This window comes from Eretmochelys imbricata, chromosome 2 (genome assembly GCF_965152235.1).
Source record: "Eretmochelys imbricata isolate rEreImb1 chromosome 2, rEreImb1.hap1, whole genome shotgun sequence".
NCBI classification, from domain to species: Eukaryota; Metazoa; Chordata; order Testudines; family Cheloniidae; genus Eretmochelys; species Eretmochelys imbricata.
In genome coordinates, this window is record NC_135573.1 from 146,452,994 (window position 1) to 146,468,857 (window position 15,864).

Consider the following 15,864-nt stretch of genomic DNA (forward strand, 5'->3'; position numbering starts at 1 on the left):
GCCCAGAGAAGGGGCTGGGGATCTCAGAAACCACTGAGGTGGGTAAGGATTCCTGTGACTCTGTAACACAGGGAAGCAGTGTACTTCCAAGTGTGGGAGAGGCTGAAACTAGCTCCTTTCCAGTAGAAGACAACATGCCCTCAGGCGCAAGGGCAGGAGAGGTGATGTCAGTGATTAAGGAAACTGTCCCAGTTGTTAGCTGGCAGAGTTCTGCAGATGAACAAGAGACAGAACCCTTCCTAGGGAGCACAGAGAAATCTGTCTTAGGAGGGGGCCCAGAAGAGGAAACTGGGGAAGGAATAGTGGGGGTACAGGAATGTCTCCTCACTAGTCATTTGGGGCAGGATGTCCAGGACACTAGGGTGGCTGGGTCAGCATCTGTGCGCCCAGGCACTCAGCCTGTGACCCAGGTTTTGAGAAGAAACTGTAACTGACCTCCTGGAGGGTTTTTGGAAAGTAACTGTGTGTCTTTAAATCAAGATGCGGCTCCAATGCCTGTGATAACAGAGGAGTTGGGAAAAGAAAATTGCCAGGTGGTAGTTAGTGAGAATACAAATGGCCCAACTGACAGAGTGGGGGGTGTCTTACCCCACCCTGGTGAGACACAGAAAGCAATTATGGGAGAGCTGCTGGGAAAAGGTGCATCTGATCGAAGAGTAAACACACCTAGCCCGTAAAGCACAGATCACAGCCCTCCAGGGGGCAGGGAAGGACTCAGTTCTGGAAGGGGGAACACAGGATAACCCCAAAAGGGGAGCTGGATTTTCTGCATATATACAGTCCTGGGGTTGGGAGACCAATCCCCAAAGGGCCAACCAATGTGTAGGATCCCCCTGAACATCTATCTTGCCAGATCCTGAGGCACCAAAATTCCAGAAACGTGATTAAATTAAGAGCCGACGCAGAGGGGAACAATGGAAGGAAGGAAAAGCTAGTGACTGATTACATGGGAGAGAGTCAAAGAACACCATGGGTAACGAACAAACTAACCTCAAACTACACTATCTGAACAGAGGGCGTGGTATCATAAAGATACTAGTAAATGCACATCTGTGATAAAAATTTTGGCATTAATGTTAAGTTTTGGGGATAAGAATTTTGACACAGATGTTAAATCTATGATAATGCTACTTGTCAAGGAGTGTGGGGGAGTCAGGGCCCTGCACCCCCTACTTCCTGCAATTCACCATGATGCTCAGCCAGCCAGTAAAACAGAAGGTTTATTAGATGACAGGAACACGGTCTAAAACAGAGCTTTTAGTTACAGAAAACAGGACCCCTCAGTCAGGTCCCTCTTGGGGAGCGGGGAGCACAGACCCAGGTTCTGGGCCTCCCCGCATCTCCCCAGCCAGCTCCAAACTGAAACCCCTTCCTGCTGCTTCACCCAGCCACACTCCCAGCCCCTCCTCCACACTTTGTCCAGTTTCCCAGGCAGAAAGTATCACCTGGCTCCAACCCCTTCCTGGGCTCAGGTTATGAAGCGCAGCCACAATCCTTTACTTGCTGGTCATCAAGTATCATCCCTCAGTGAAGTCACACCCTTATTTCCCAATCACCATCTAGTATAGATGCACTACCCCAGGGAAATGGAGGCACGCCCTGTGTCAGCAGAAGACAGTAAACTAGTAAAACTCCCATGCAACATTACCAGGTTAATACTCCCTGCTCCATCACACTACTTTTCAATTAATACCTGTAAACAGGTTTAAAGCTTATCACAGCAGAGAAACCTTAAAAAACCTGGTTTTCTGTGTGTGACTGGGGAAACTGAGGCATGCTGCCTCATAGCCTTAATGGCTGGATCCCAAGAGAACTATAACACAAACTGCCTTCAAGCTAGTCAGTGACTAACCCTCTTGCAGTAAACTAAGGGTACCTTGGAGGAACACGCTACACCCCCATGTTCCTTTTGAAATAAATGATTGTGTTGTATCCAATGCAAAATTTGTCATGTTGGGTGTCTTCGGAAGGTTCATGATGCACTGAGCATGGTTGTTCTAGTGACGTTACAGTAATTGTTACAGTAATGTTATAAGCTATAATTTCATGTATATGGTTATAAAGCTGAAAATTTATCCTCATGCCTTAAACCAAGCCCAACAAAAACTCTCCAAGAACAGAGAGGTAGTTCACACCTCATCAGGGCATGTATGGGGAAAACCCAGCCCAGCCTCACAGGAACAAAGGATGCTGGCCTAGGCAACATCAAAAGGATCTGTTAGACTCTGAGTGAGTCACCCCCCTTCCTTTGGTCAGTTTGGGACTGCAATGAGGTAATGCTCACCTGACTCTGAAGGGGAGAGGGGCAAAGCCAAGAGGGAAGAAAGGACATGATAGAAGGGAGAGACATTTGCCATGCACTTCCTCTCTCTTCCACCTACATCTACAAACACCACACCAAGCGACTGAAGCGCTGATCAAAGGGGAGAGCCTGACTGAAGAGCAACCAGCCAGCCTGTGGTAAGAAGCATCTAAGTTTGTAAGGGCACTGAAAGTGTTAAGATCAGCTTAGAATGTGTTTTGCTTTTATTTCATTTGACCAAATCTGACTTGTTATTTTTTGACTTATAATCACTTAAAATCTATCTTTATAGTTAATAAATGTATTTGGTTATTCTATCTGAAGCACTGCATTTGGTCTGAAGTGTGACAGAGACTCCCCTTGGGATAACAAGCCTGGTACAAATCAATTTCTTTGTTAAATTGTCAAACTCATAAACTTGCAGCATCCAGTGGGCATAACTGGACAATGCAAGACGGAGGTTCCTAGGGTTGTGTCTGGGACCGGAAGTATTGGCTAGTGTCATTCGGTTGCACAATCCAAGGAGCAGCTTATATGCCAGAGACTGTGCGTGAACAGGCCAGGAATGGAGATTCTCACAGCAGAGCAGGGTAAGGCTGGCTCCCAGAGTCAAGGATTGGAGTGGCCTAGCAGATCACCGGTCCAGACAACGCCAGAGGGGGATGTCACAATAATTTGCTTATAAAATAAATTATGAAGTGGATAAGTTAAGAAAGTTTCTAATCAAAATTAATTTAAAAAGTGATTCTTGATCAGACTTTTTAAAAAAAGTAACACAACCTCATGGAAACTAAACAATTAAAAGAAACAAATTATGTTTACATGTCTTGTACAACAGATTTCTAGTATACAGAGAGCTGCAATTGTTTTTACTTTTTCTCACTCTCTAAAAATAACCTGAAATTGCTCTGTAATTTACTCCTCAAAATAAGTTATTTTAAAAATTCTGAAAGTTACCTCAAAGAGAGCCATATTTTTCCCTTCATAGCTATTTCCTTGGTCCATCTCGGCACTGTTAATAAATGGACTATTTTCCTTCGGAATCCCATCTGCTGGTGGATAATAAGAAATGGTTAGAAACAAAGGCAGCAGCAATGCCTACCTCAGAAAAGCGGTTGAAACTTAGAAACAGACTCATTAGCCCAATTTTTCCCCTTATGAAGGCTCTGTGTTGACCTAACTCATATCAAGGATAGCTAGACCAGTTCACTCATTAACATAGCTAGCCTTTGAAGCCAGGTAAGAAATGTGCACAAAAATGTTGTTAATTTTAGGGCTGTCAAGCAATTAAAAAAATTAATCACGATTAATTGCAATTAATCGTGCTGTTAAACAACAATAGAATACTATTTATTTTAAATATTTTGGATGTTTACTACATTTTCAAATATATTAATTAAAATTACAACATAGAATACGAAGTGTACAGTGCTTTATATTTATTTTTATTACAAATATTTGGACTGTAAAAAAAACAAAAAAATGTATTTTTCAATTCACCTCATACAAGTACTGTAGTGCAATTTCTTTATCATGAAAATTGAACTTACAAATGTAGAATTATGTAAAAAAACTGCATTCAAAAATAAAACAATGTAAAACTTTAGAGCCCACAAGTCCACTCAGTCCTACCTCTTGGTCAACCATTCACGCAGACAAACAGGAGACAATGTTGCCTACTTCTTCTTTACATCACCTGAAAGTGAGAACAGGCATTTGCATGGCACTATTGTAGCTGGCGTTGCAAGATATTTACATGCCAGATGCACTAAAGATTCATATGTCCCACCATTCCAGAGGACATGCATCCATGCTGATGATGGGTTATGCTTGATAACGATCCAAATCAGTGCTGACTGACGCATGTTCATTTTCATTATCTGAGTCCGATGCCACCAGCTGAAGTTTCATTTTCTTTTTTGGTGGTTTGGGCTCTGTAGTTTCCGCATCAGTGTGTTACTCTTTTAAGACTTCTAAAAGCATGCTTCACACCTCATCCCTGTTAGATTTTGGAAGCTACTTCAGATTCTTAAACCTTGGGTTGAGTCCTGTAGCTATTTTTAGAAATCTCACATGGGTACCTTTTTTGTGTTTTGTCAAATCTGCAGTGAAAGTGTTCTTAAAACGAACATGTGCTGGGTCATCATCCGAGACTGCTATAACATAAAATATATGCAGAATGCATAGAACAGAGCAGGAGACATAGAATCATAGAATATCAGGGTTGGAAGGGACCTCAGGAGGTCATCTAGTCCAACCCCCTGCTCAAAGCAGGACCAATCCCCAACTAAATCATCCCAGGCAGGGCTTTGTCAAGCCTGACCTTAAAGACTTCTAAGGAAGGAGATTCCACCACCTCATGCAATTCTCCCCCGAAGGAGATTTTAATTTAATTGACAGATTATTTAATTGACGCGTTATTTTTTTAACAAGCATCATCAGCATGGACGCATGCCCTCTGGAATGGTGGTTGAAGCATGAAGGGACATATGAATCTTTAGCGCGTCTGGCATGTAAATATTTTGCAATGCCACCTACAACAGTGCTATGCGAATGCCTGGTATTCTATTGTTCTAAGTGCAATTAATTTTTTTGAATTAATCACGTGAGTTAGCTGCAATGAATTGGCATCCCTAGCTAATATATAAATTAACACACACACACACAAAACCACTGTTCAGTGACACTTAAGGTTATTTAGTGACAGTTAAGGTTGAATCGATACTGAGCCTAGCCACCCAAACCTTAATAGTATAGAAATAAGAGGGAAAAGAGAAAAGTCTCCACTTGCACTTTTATGCAAAACCTATCGATACCATCATACTCTCTTCTCCATTCAGTTTGAGAGTTATTCTACATTAACATTGCTGAAGTCATCATTAAGGTTTTTCATAAGAGCACAAGTTGGATGAAGCTGAGGAACATATAGCTTTTCAGTGTCTGTTAGAAAGGAAAGCATATGCTTTAGGGACAATTGGAGCTGCAGTAAAGAGTTATTAAACATCAATTGTTTTGTTTGTTTCAAACTCCCTTGCCTGACGATAATACTCAAGATGGGGCATGACACAATAAATATGTGTGAATGTTCTATAAATTATTTCTGTATGTAAAAATGTAGATCTATTCTGAAGCAAGACTTATGGCTATCAGATCACAAAGTATAATATCTTTCATTCTCATGTAATTCTCTCTGGATAGCTACTAACTCAATAAAATGTTTTCCAAGGCATATGAATCATTTTTCCTTTATTTTTATCCTGCATTTTAATCATTTTCTACCAAGCATTGGACAGGGGACCTAATTAAAGTCTCTTGCCATGTAAATTAATCGCTTTATGTTTTCAGGGACTTTTCAGTAACAAGTCTTCCAGATACACTATACTTATTTTAGGGTTATTGTGATTTTTGTTTTAATATGTAATTACTTCTACTGCAATTGTTTCTATTTTCATTGTTTATAATAAAAGTCTGCTTTTACTTCAATATGTGAGACAGTGCAACACTATGGGCTCAAGTGAAATCATCACGTTTTAGTCATACTTTCAATTTTTATTGACTAAAAGGCATAAATATTTTACTACTTTGGGTGTTGCATGTCTCATAAATGATAAAAGTGGTTCTAAAGGATTAGTGCACACTTGTAATTTCCTTTGGAAGACAGCAATAGGCTTAAGAGAATTATTACAGCAGCTAAAATTTTCTAAAATTAAGTTTAACTGCTTTGTCCATAGATATTTTTTCTGTTGCAGAAAAGGCATTATAGTCTGTGTTAAAATAGCAGGTTAAAATTTTTTGTCAACAGATTTTTTCAATTAAAAATTAATGTTTCCATTGGGTTTTCAGTTACAAATGAAGTGAGTTGAAAGTTCTCAGCCTTCAACATTTGAAAAATATTGTGATATGTGAAGATTATTTATGAGTTGCCTGTTAACTGGATATTGTGGTACATATAGAATGATTTGTCAGAGCAAATTTAAAAGTTTTAAATGGAAAAAAATAAACATGCTTGTTTTTTAATGTCATGTGTGCTTAATTACCATTCCTAATGTTAAGTTAACTTGTAAAAGAGGCATCATCCCAGCACTGAATATAACATATATTATATTATAATGTAGTTAAGATTGAAACTATATATCAGTATTTAAGGCAAAAAAAAAATCTTTTATATTGATTGTTACAACATCCCTGTAATGTATTTTACCCTAAATTACTTAAGTGTATCCTCAAATATTTTAATGTAACTTTGGGAATTTCCTGGGGGAGATTTAATATTTTAATTATTAAAATGTTCACACATGAACAGTAAACAAGAAAGCTAAAGGAGAATGCTACCATGTGAGATTTCTAATTATTTGAAGATATACAATAACAACCTTAAATAGCTTTTTAAAATTTAACTTTTAGGCTTGGTCATTCAAGTATAGACTCTAGCTGCAGTTAATGGTAATTTTCTGCTGTTATTCTTCATAATCAAACACTGAGGATCAGGAGAATGGAGGCAGTGGCCATCTTTGATTATGGCAGGTGATGACCTCTATCTCATATTTTGACAAGGGCATCTTAGCAGAGTGCAAATTGTGACCTCGGTCTCATTTAGATGACTACTATTTTGAAAGAGGGCAGTCCTTCATGAATTCTCTGAAGAGAACATTATTCTTTAGTCTCTGCTGAAAGAGGAATTTTCACTTATGAAGAATAATTTTTAAAAGTGATATTAATGCTAAAAATATTTTAAACATACCTTATCAGTGTAATCAGATCTGCTCAAGATTTATTCTGACAACTTTTGTCTAGAAAGACAACACCCGAGCTCATCTTTTTGGGACTCCTCCCCTCGACAAAAACGACAACAGCCAACAACAACAAAATGTCAGATGTAAAAGAGTACACTTTTCAATCAATATTAATTTCTTTACTAGTAAACTCTCAGAAAATTCAATCAGTACTGTAATTTTGAAGAGTTACTCCTGCGGGAATTCTGCACCATTGTGCATGTGCAGAATGCATGTGTCCTGCAGAATTTTTTTCCATAGAAAATACATTCTGCCCAAGAAGTGCTGCATTTCCACCTTTCACCCACCAGAGGCCGCTGTGATACTAGGACAGCCAGCAGCATGAACATAGCTGCCTGTTCTGGCACCACAGCTGCCTCTGGTGGGCAAAAGGTGGAACTGCAGTACTTCATGGGCAGAATATATTTTCTGTGGGGAAAAAATATTCTGTGTATGTGCAATGGCACAGAATTCCCCCAGGAGTAGAAATTCATCACGGCACCCTGCTCGCGGAGCCAGGTTAGAACAGAGTAGGGCACATGGGGCTGCTGGGGGGGGTCACAGACTGGGGGTCAGAATGGCTAGTGCAGGGAACAGACTGGGGCACAGGCTCAGGAGCTAGTGGGATGACAGCATTGAGCCAGGGGCTGAATGGGAGTGGAGGTACAAGGCCACATGGGGATGGGGGAGGGGAGCTGCAGGGACACATGAGGATTGGGGAGGAGGCTGCAGGGACACATGGGGATGGGGAGGTGTGGGAACAGCGGCAGATGTGCCTGACTGAATGGGAGAGACTTGGGGTCAGCCAGAGTCTGCATGGGGGGAGGCTCCCCACCTCCCTAACAATGCCACCTTCCACACCCCCAAAAAACCTGTTCCATACTTCTCCCACCCACACTCCATCCTTAGAGGTTTTTAAGGCCCAGCTTGACAAAGCCCTGGCTGGAATGATTTAGTTGGTGTTGGTCCTGCTTTGAGCAGGGGGTTAGACTAGATGACCTCCTGAGATCTCTTCCAACCCATATCTTCTATGATTCTATGATTTTTCATACCTGGCTCAAAGCTTCTTATGGCATTGCTAGTCTGTGTTTCCTCTCTGGGAGAACAACATGGACAGACAAAAGGGGAGTCTCGTTTCAATTTTTAAAAGTTCTAGCCTTCCCATTAGGTCTTTTGGCCAGGTGCCCACTCACTTCCTTTTACCTATGCATGCAGTCAGACTTTTTAACCCTTTACAGGTAAAGCAAGTAGAGAACAGCTACTATAAGAGATTTTTTAGCTAACTGGCGGCTGGGTGTCAGGGAGCTATTCCCCCCCCCCCCCCCCACACACACACACACCTTCATTTATCACAATAGTCCAGTCAATACCCCTTAAAACAGAAGACTGTGCAGGCCTGGGACCTAACCCACTCCCATACTAAACTTTCCTTGACCAGCCTTGGGTGAAACTCAGGGATTTCCCCACTAAAACTGAGAAAAAGTATTCTCTGCTGCTAATAAAGTACCCTCTCCCCAGGAATGTCCCCTAACAAGGATTGTAAAGTAGAGAGACATAGGCACTGGGAAGTTTTAGGGAGAATACAGAGAGACTCAAGAACAAATGGTAATAGATAAGATAAGTTCTGACTAGTGGATTCATGCTGACCATCTGCACAAACAGGGAAAGTCATACATAAATTACAATTTTGGCATGAGAGATAAAATATAAGAGACTTGGTCAGGGAGGAGGACACATAGAAGGGCAGGGAGGAGGACACATGTGTGATTGGTTAAATTTTGTTATGTAGGGGTGTCGGACAATGTGATAAATTTAGTATAGAGTTAAAGGAGGTATATACAGTAAATGAAAAACAACACTCCTTGGGAACCAACAAGCTGTGGCATACCCTATCCCCTTGCACGACCATGACATGTAAGTGGACCAGAACCCCCAGAGAAGTAGATTCTGACTGGCTATTGGGTGAAATGTGCTTGTATATTAGGAGCGGTAAGCATAATAGCTTTGCTTGTGATATGTATTCTGTGTGTGTTGCTAACAAACAGATGTTTAGAGCACAGTTGTGTAAGACTCTTTCACTGGGAAAAGGTCCTGCGGATCCAGAGAGCCCTGAGCCCCAAGGGAAGAGGTAAGGGCAGGTACTCAAATTGACCAGGTTTCTCCCTGAGCCCCTGACTGGTAAGGGTAGGCGCCTTATCCCCTGAGCCCTCGGAATGGAAAGGGTGGGGGTGCCTAAATTAACTCGGTCACATCTTGAGCCCTCAGTAGGGTAAAGGAAGGGTGCTCTAGATTGTGCAGGTAACAGCCATGCTGGTTAAAATGCCAGCCTGATTTAGAGGAGAAGTAAAAGCAGATATAAATAATAAATAATAATAATAAAACTATAATATAGAACAAATGGAAGAAAGGGGAATTTGATAGTAATGAATATAAATCCTAAGTTAGGAACTGTAGAAAATTGATAAGGGAAGCCAACAGACATAAGGAGAAATCTATGGCCAGCACAGTACGGATAGTAAGGAGGAGTTTTATAAATGGATTAGGAACAAAAATAATTCTGACAATAGTACTGGTCCATTATTAAATGGAAATGATAAAATTATCAATAGTAATGCAGAAAAGGCAAAGGTGTTCAATAAATATTTCTGTTCTGTATTTGGGGAAAAACAGATTATTTAGTCTCATCATATGGTGACAACATTTCCATTCCACTAGTATCTCTGGAGAATGTTAAACAGAAGCTACTAAAGTTAGATATTTTTAAATCAGCAGATCCAGTTAATTTCCATCCAAGAATTTTAAAAGATCTAGCTGAGGAGCTCATGGGACCATTAATACTGATTATCAGTAAGTCTTGGAGCACTGACTACTGTGCCAACTTTTTTTAAAAGTAAATTGGATGATCCAGGTAATTATAGATCTGTCAGTCTGACTTGATCCTTGGCAAGATAATGGGGTAGTAGATATGGGACTTGAATAATAATGAACTAAAGGAGAGTAATGTAATTAATGCAAATGAACATGGGTTTATGGAAAATAGATACTGTCAAACTAACTAGATATCACTTTTTAATGAGATTACAAGTTTAGTTGATAAATTTAATAGTGTGGATGTAATATACTTAGGCTTTCGGAAGGCATTTGACTTGATACCACATGGATTTTGATTAAGAAATCTAGACTGATACAAAAACAATGGCACACACTAAAAGGATTAAAAACTGTCTAAATGACGGGTCTCAAAATGTAATTGTGAAACAGGGAATCATCACTGAGTGGATGGTTTGTCAAGTGGGGTCCCATAGATATTGATTCTTGACCCTACTCTTTTTAACATTTTTAAATCCATGACCTGGAAGAGAACATAAAATCATCAGTGATAAAGTCTAAAGGTGATACAAAGATTGAGGGAGCTGAGAATAATGAAGAGGATGATCTGGATCACTTGGTAAGCTCGGCACAAACAAACAATGTGTGTTTCAATATGGCCAAATGTAAGGTAAAATGTAGGCCATACTTACAAGATTAGTTGCAGGTCATGGTGGATAATCAGCTGAACATGAGCTCCCAGTGTGATACTATGGCTAAAGAGGCTAATGATCCTTGGATACATGAACAGGGGAATCTGCAGTAAGGGGAAGAGGGTTTATATTGCCTTTTTATATGGCACTGGTCAAACCCTTACTGTAACACCTACAAGATCTCTGTCAAGCTTTCTTACAACTACAATACCCACCTGCGGAAGTAAAGAAACAGATTGATAGAGCCAGAAGAGTTCCCAGAAGTTACCTACTACAGGACAGGCCTAACAAAGAAAATAACAGAACGCCACTAGCCGTCACCTTCAGCCCCCAACTAAAACCCCTCCAACGCATTATTAAGGATCTACAACCTATCCTAAAGGATGACCCAACACTCTCACAAATCTTGGGAGACAGGCCAGTCCTTGCCTACAGACAGCCCCGCAACCTGAAGCAAATACTCACCAACAACCACATACCACACAACAGAACCACTAACCCAGGAACTTATCCTTGCAACAAAGCCCGTTGCCAATTGTGCCCACATATCTATTCAGGGGACACCATCACAGGGCCTAATAACATCAGCCACACTATCAGAGGCTCGTTCACCTGCACATCCACCAATGTGATTTATGCCATCATGTGCCAGCAATGCCCCTCTGCCATGTACATTGGTCAAACTGGACAGTCTCTACGTAAAAGAATAAATGGACACAAATCAGATGTCAAGAATTATAACATTCATAAACCAGTCGGAGAACACTTCAATCTCTCTGGCTAAGTCATTATGCAAGGTAGCCTATTTCCTCTTGTTTTTTCCTCCCCCCCCCACCCCAGATGTTCTGGTTTAACTTTGATTTAAACTTGGAGAGTGGTCAGTTTGGACGAGCTATTACCAGCAGGAGAGTGAGTCTGTGTGTGTATGGGGGTGGGTTTTTGGAGGGGGGTGAGGGAGTGAGAGAACCTGGATTTGTGCAGGAAATGGCCTAACTTCATTATCATGCACATTGTGTAAAGAGTTGTCACTTTGGATGGGCTATCACCAGCAGGAGAGTGAATTTGTGTGGGGGGGTGGAGGGTGAGAAAACCTGGATTTGTGCTGGAAATGGCCTAACCTGACGATTACTTTAGATAAGCTATTACCAGCAGGACAGTGGGGTGGGAGGAGGTATTGTTTCATATTCTCTGTGTATATATAAAGTCTGCTGCAGTTTCCACGGTATGTATCTGATGAAGTGAGCTGTAGCTCACGAAAGCTCATGCTAAAATAAATTGGTTAGTCTCTAAGGTGCCACAAGTACTCCTTTTCTTCTCTGGTCACGCAATCACAGACATGAAGGTCGCTATCTTAAAACAAAGAAACTTCAAATCCAGACTCCAGCGAGAAACTGCTGAATTGGAATTCATTTGCAAATTGGATACTATTAATTTAGGCTTAAATAGAGACTGGGAGTGGCTAAGTCATTATGCAAGGTAACCTATTTCCTCTTGTTTTTTCCTACCCCCCCACCCCCAGATGTTCTGGTTTAACTTGGTTTTAAACTTGGAGAATGGTCAGTTTGGATGAGCTATTACCAGCAGGAGAGTGAGTCTGTGGGTGTATGGGGGTGGGTTTTTGGAGGGGGGTGAGGGAGTGAGAGAACCTGGATTTGTGCAGGAAATGGCCTAACTTCATTATCATGCACATTGTGTAAAGAGTTGTCACTTTGGATGGGCTATCACCAGCAGGAGAGTGAATTTGTGTGGGGGGGTGGAGGGTGAGAAAACCTGGATTTGTGCTGGAAATGGCCTAACCTGATGCTCACTTTAGATAAGCTATTACCAGCAGGACAGTGGGGTGGGAGGAGGTATTGTTTCATATTCTCTGTGTATATATAAAGTCTGCTGCAGTTTCCACGGTATGCATCTGATGAAGTGAGCTGTAGCTCACGAAAGCTCATGCTCAAATAAATTGGTTAGTCTCTAAGGTGCCACAAGGACTCCTTTTCTTTTTGCAAATACAGACTAACACGGCTGTTACTCTGAATACTGTAATACTGTGACCAGTTCTCCAAAGTTCAGTAAGGGATACTGATAAATTGGAGAGGGTTCATGGAAGAGACATGAAAACTGAAGGACTGGAATTAAAGAATTGGAACATGAAGAACTGAAAGATTGTAAAACATGCTTTATAGATTTTCCTCCTTGAGTCTCTCACTGTGTATTTATCAAAGAAAATATTAATGGGTGGCTTGATCACAGTCTGTAAATACCTACATGGGAAACAGAAATTTGATAAAGAGAGCTCTTTAATCTAGCTGACAAAGGTATAACAAGTTCTAATGGCTGGAAGTTGAAGCTTGACAAATTTAGACTAGAAATAAGTCTTAAAATTTAATGGGAGTGAGGGGAGGATAATTAACCACTGGAACAGCTTACCAAGGTTTGTGGTGGATTCTCCATCACTGGTAATCTTTAAATGAGATTGGATGTTTTTCTAAAAGAGATACTCTATCTCAACCACAGCTATTGGACTTGAAGCAGGAATTAATTCAGTGAAGTCCAATAGCCTGTGTCATATCGTAGGTGATCTAGATGATCACAATGGTCCTTTCTGGCCTTAGAATGCTTGCAAATTTAGTGATGAAGTGAAACAGCATTTTTCTCTGGACCATTTTTACCTGCTTTTTGATATACCAGCACTTGAACAATTTAAGACAAAGAGCACTGCTGCTCTGTTGTCCTCTGAGGCAAACAAAATATTGTCCTTAGGAAGCTTATAAATCTCATTAAAAAAATCCTCAGCATTACACATCCTCCAAAAAGGAAGGATTATTCGTTCTTAACCCATTTGTTTTAGTGCTGAGAGCCATAACACATCTCTTAGTCAAAAATGGCATGTAGTGAGAAATTACCCTGGCATTATTGTGCTACAATAAATTAGGGTTTTAATAACTGAACTGACAACAAAGCTTTCTGGTAGCAGGAAAGAAAACTTTAGACTGCTGGTCTCCGAAGTACTGCCTGACAGCAGTTTCAATATTTCTTTTTTTAAACCAGCACAAGAACAGAAGATATTTAAATACAGATATCCAATACAGATTATGTGAATTTCTGCTATAAATATTTTGTAAGCTTCCTTTAATGGAGCACTATAGAACTGTGCTCAACTACTCTGAAATTGGAGTAACAAGCAAACAGACCGGGATCTATAATTCCTGCTGGTCTACCATCAAAAGTAGTTTAAAATTCATATAACTGATTTTCAACCTTTTCTTCTTGTTCCTTCAGAAAAATCTGATATATTGAAAGATCACAGATGATATATTTATAGATAAGAAAAAAATGTTCTGCATTGTTCCAAGTCATGAGGATTTTAACAAAGTGGTACAATAAAAGGATGGGAAGTAGGAAGATCATCATGTGATAATCCTAGGAATAAACCAAGAGCCAAACTGTGCCAAATGAAAAAAAAAAGAAAAAAAAAAAAAGAACAAAGGTTGGGATTTTCAAAACTGCCTAAGCAACTTCAGATGACAAGTCCCAGTGAAAGACAATGGAACCTGTACTCTTAAATCACTTAGGTGTTTCTGAAAGTCACTCAAAACTATCAGTCTGTACTATGGGTCTTGTGTCTTTAACAGACCCTTTTAAAGACTAATGTGGTCTCCTTAACACGTCTTAAGAACCTTGGGTAAAATTTTCAAGAGTACCTAAATGACTTAGAAGCCCACATCCCAGCTGACTTTCTATGGCAGGGAAAGCTACTTACCTTTAACTGGAGGTTCTTCATGATGTGTGGTCCCTGTCTGTATTCCACTGAAGACCACACACATACGCCATGCACCTGGAGTTGGAGCTTTCAAAATTGTCATGTCCATCAGTCCACAGATCCATCCTTGCATTGCCTTGTGGTTTTGCCTGAAGTGGTAAAGGTTGGGGAGGACCGACCACGTTTTCAGTTTCTTCTCACCGCCGCATGGTCAAAGTTGGCACTTCTGCTTTTTCTCTCATCCTTAATGACGTACTTTACAAACTTTCCAGAAAAATTGTTTTTATTCTTGTACATAGTTCAGATTTTACTGATTTTGTAGTGGTTTTCGTGATCATAGCAATTTTTCTAGGATTAAATAGTTTTGAGTGCTGCTTCAGCAGTTTCCCCACAACCAACCTCCTCCCCCGCCCCAGCACCCATGTCTGGGTACTGCATTATGCCAAAGATCCCAGGATTCAAGGTCTGCGCTTCCTGCCCTTGCTTGTTTTCGCTCAGCAAAAAGCGCCAACGCTGTCTGTACTGCTTGGGGGAAGCCCACATCATGTCAGGTGCATTATCTGCCTCTCCTTTCCTGCCCATATCGGGAAGCCCAGGCCCTACTCCTTAAGAAGCACCTCATGGAGGTCACTGTGGGGCTGCAGTCAGATCCTGGCCAAGGAAACCCCCCTGTACATTGGCCTGAGCAGTCCCAGTCTGGATCCTCTGGTACCAATGCTATCGACCCCATGTCGGGGCCTAGCCATGAAACATGGAAGGATGCACATAAGTATGACAGTAAGTCTTCCTCCATATCCAAGAAAGACACTGCACCCTCCACGAGTTCTGGCCATGGAGGAGGGGTGCATTCCAAGACTCACAAGAGGAAGAAGAAATTGCATGGTTCACCAGATCCACCAGTCCTGGTTCCCAAACCATGCACTTCTCCTGCATCAGCTCTGCCAGCACAACATGAATTGTCAGTACTGAGACAAGGTTCCTTACCAGCCCTGGTTCCATCTGTGGATCAGGTGCCGTTAATGCCAAGGAAAATCGGATGTGCTCCTGGGCCTCATGAACTGTTTGCCCTGAACTGGATAAGGTCTCCAGGTTTTCCAGTCTATTTACCTGCTAAGAGGGGCCCCTCTCCTACATCGGATCTGCCGCTCTCTGGTCATGTTGCTACGGCACACCCGTTCCGTCAGTCCTTTTGGCACCCCCATTTGTACAGGACTCCAATTCCTCTAAGTCTGAGGATTCAAAGACTATGCATGGTCTGCCATTCTCAGCCGCCATTCCAAAGGCATGATGATCAGAGGGTTCTGATGGCACTGTGGCAGTACCCTCCCTTGCCTAGCTCAGCAGCCACTGGTACCCAGATCCATGGGCATCGCCAGAGCAAAAGTAGGATCAACCAGCTTAGTCATATTGGAGCTCGTGGCCCCAATATTCACCTTCAGAACCGTCTCGCTCAACCGGGGAGGAATCCTCTGTCTCACCACCCGATCATTAGTTGAGTAGATGTTCGGAACCAGG

General features: G+C 41.3%; 1 protein-coding gene across 1 annotated transcript in view; it reads right to left on the minus strand.

Annotated features, from left to right (window-relative positions):
* Window positions 1-15,864, minus strand: part of SLC12A7 (solute carrier family 12 member 7) — a 315,751-nt gene that overhangs the window by 163,406 nt on the left and 136,481 nt on the right. Inside the window, exon 2 of the mRNA XM_077809176.1 lies at window positions 3,260-3,354. Coding sequence (XP_077665302.1) covers window positions 3,260-3,354 — 95 coding nt within the window. The remainder of the gene's footprint in view (window positions 1-3,259; window positions 3,355-15,864) is intronic.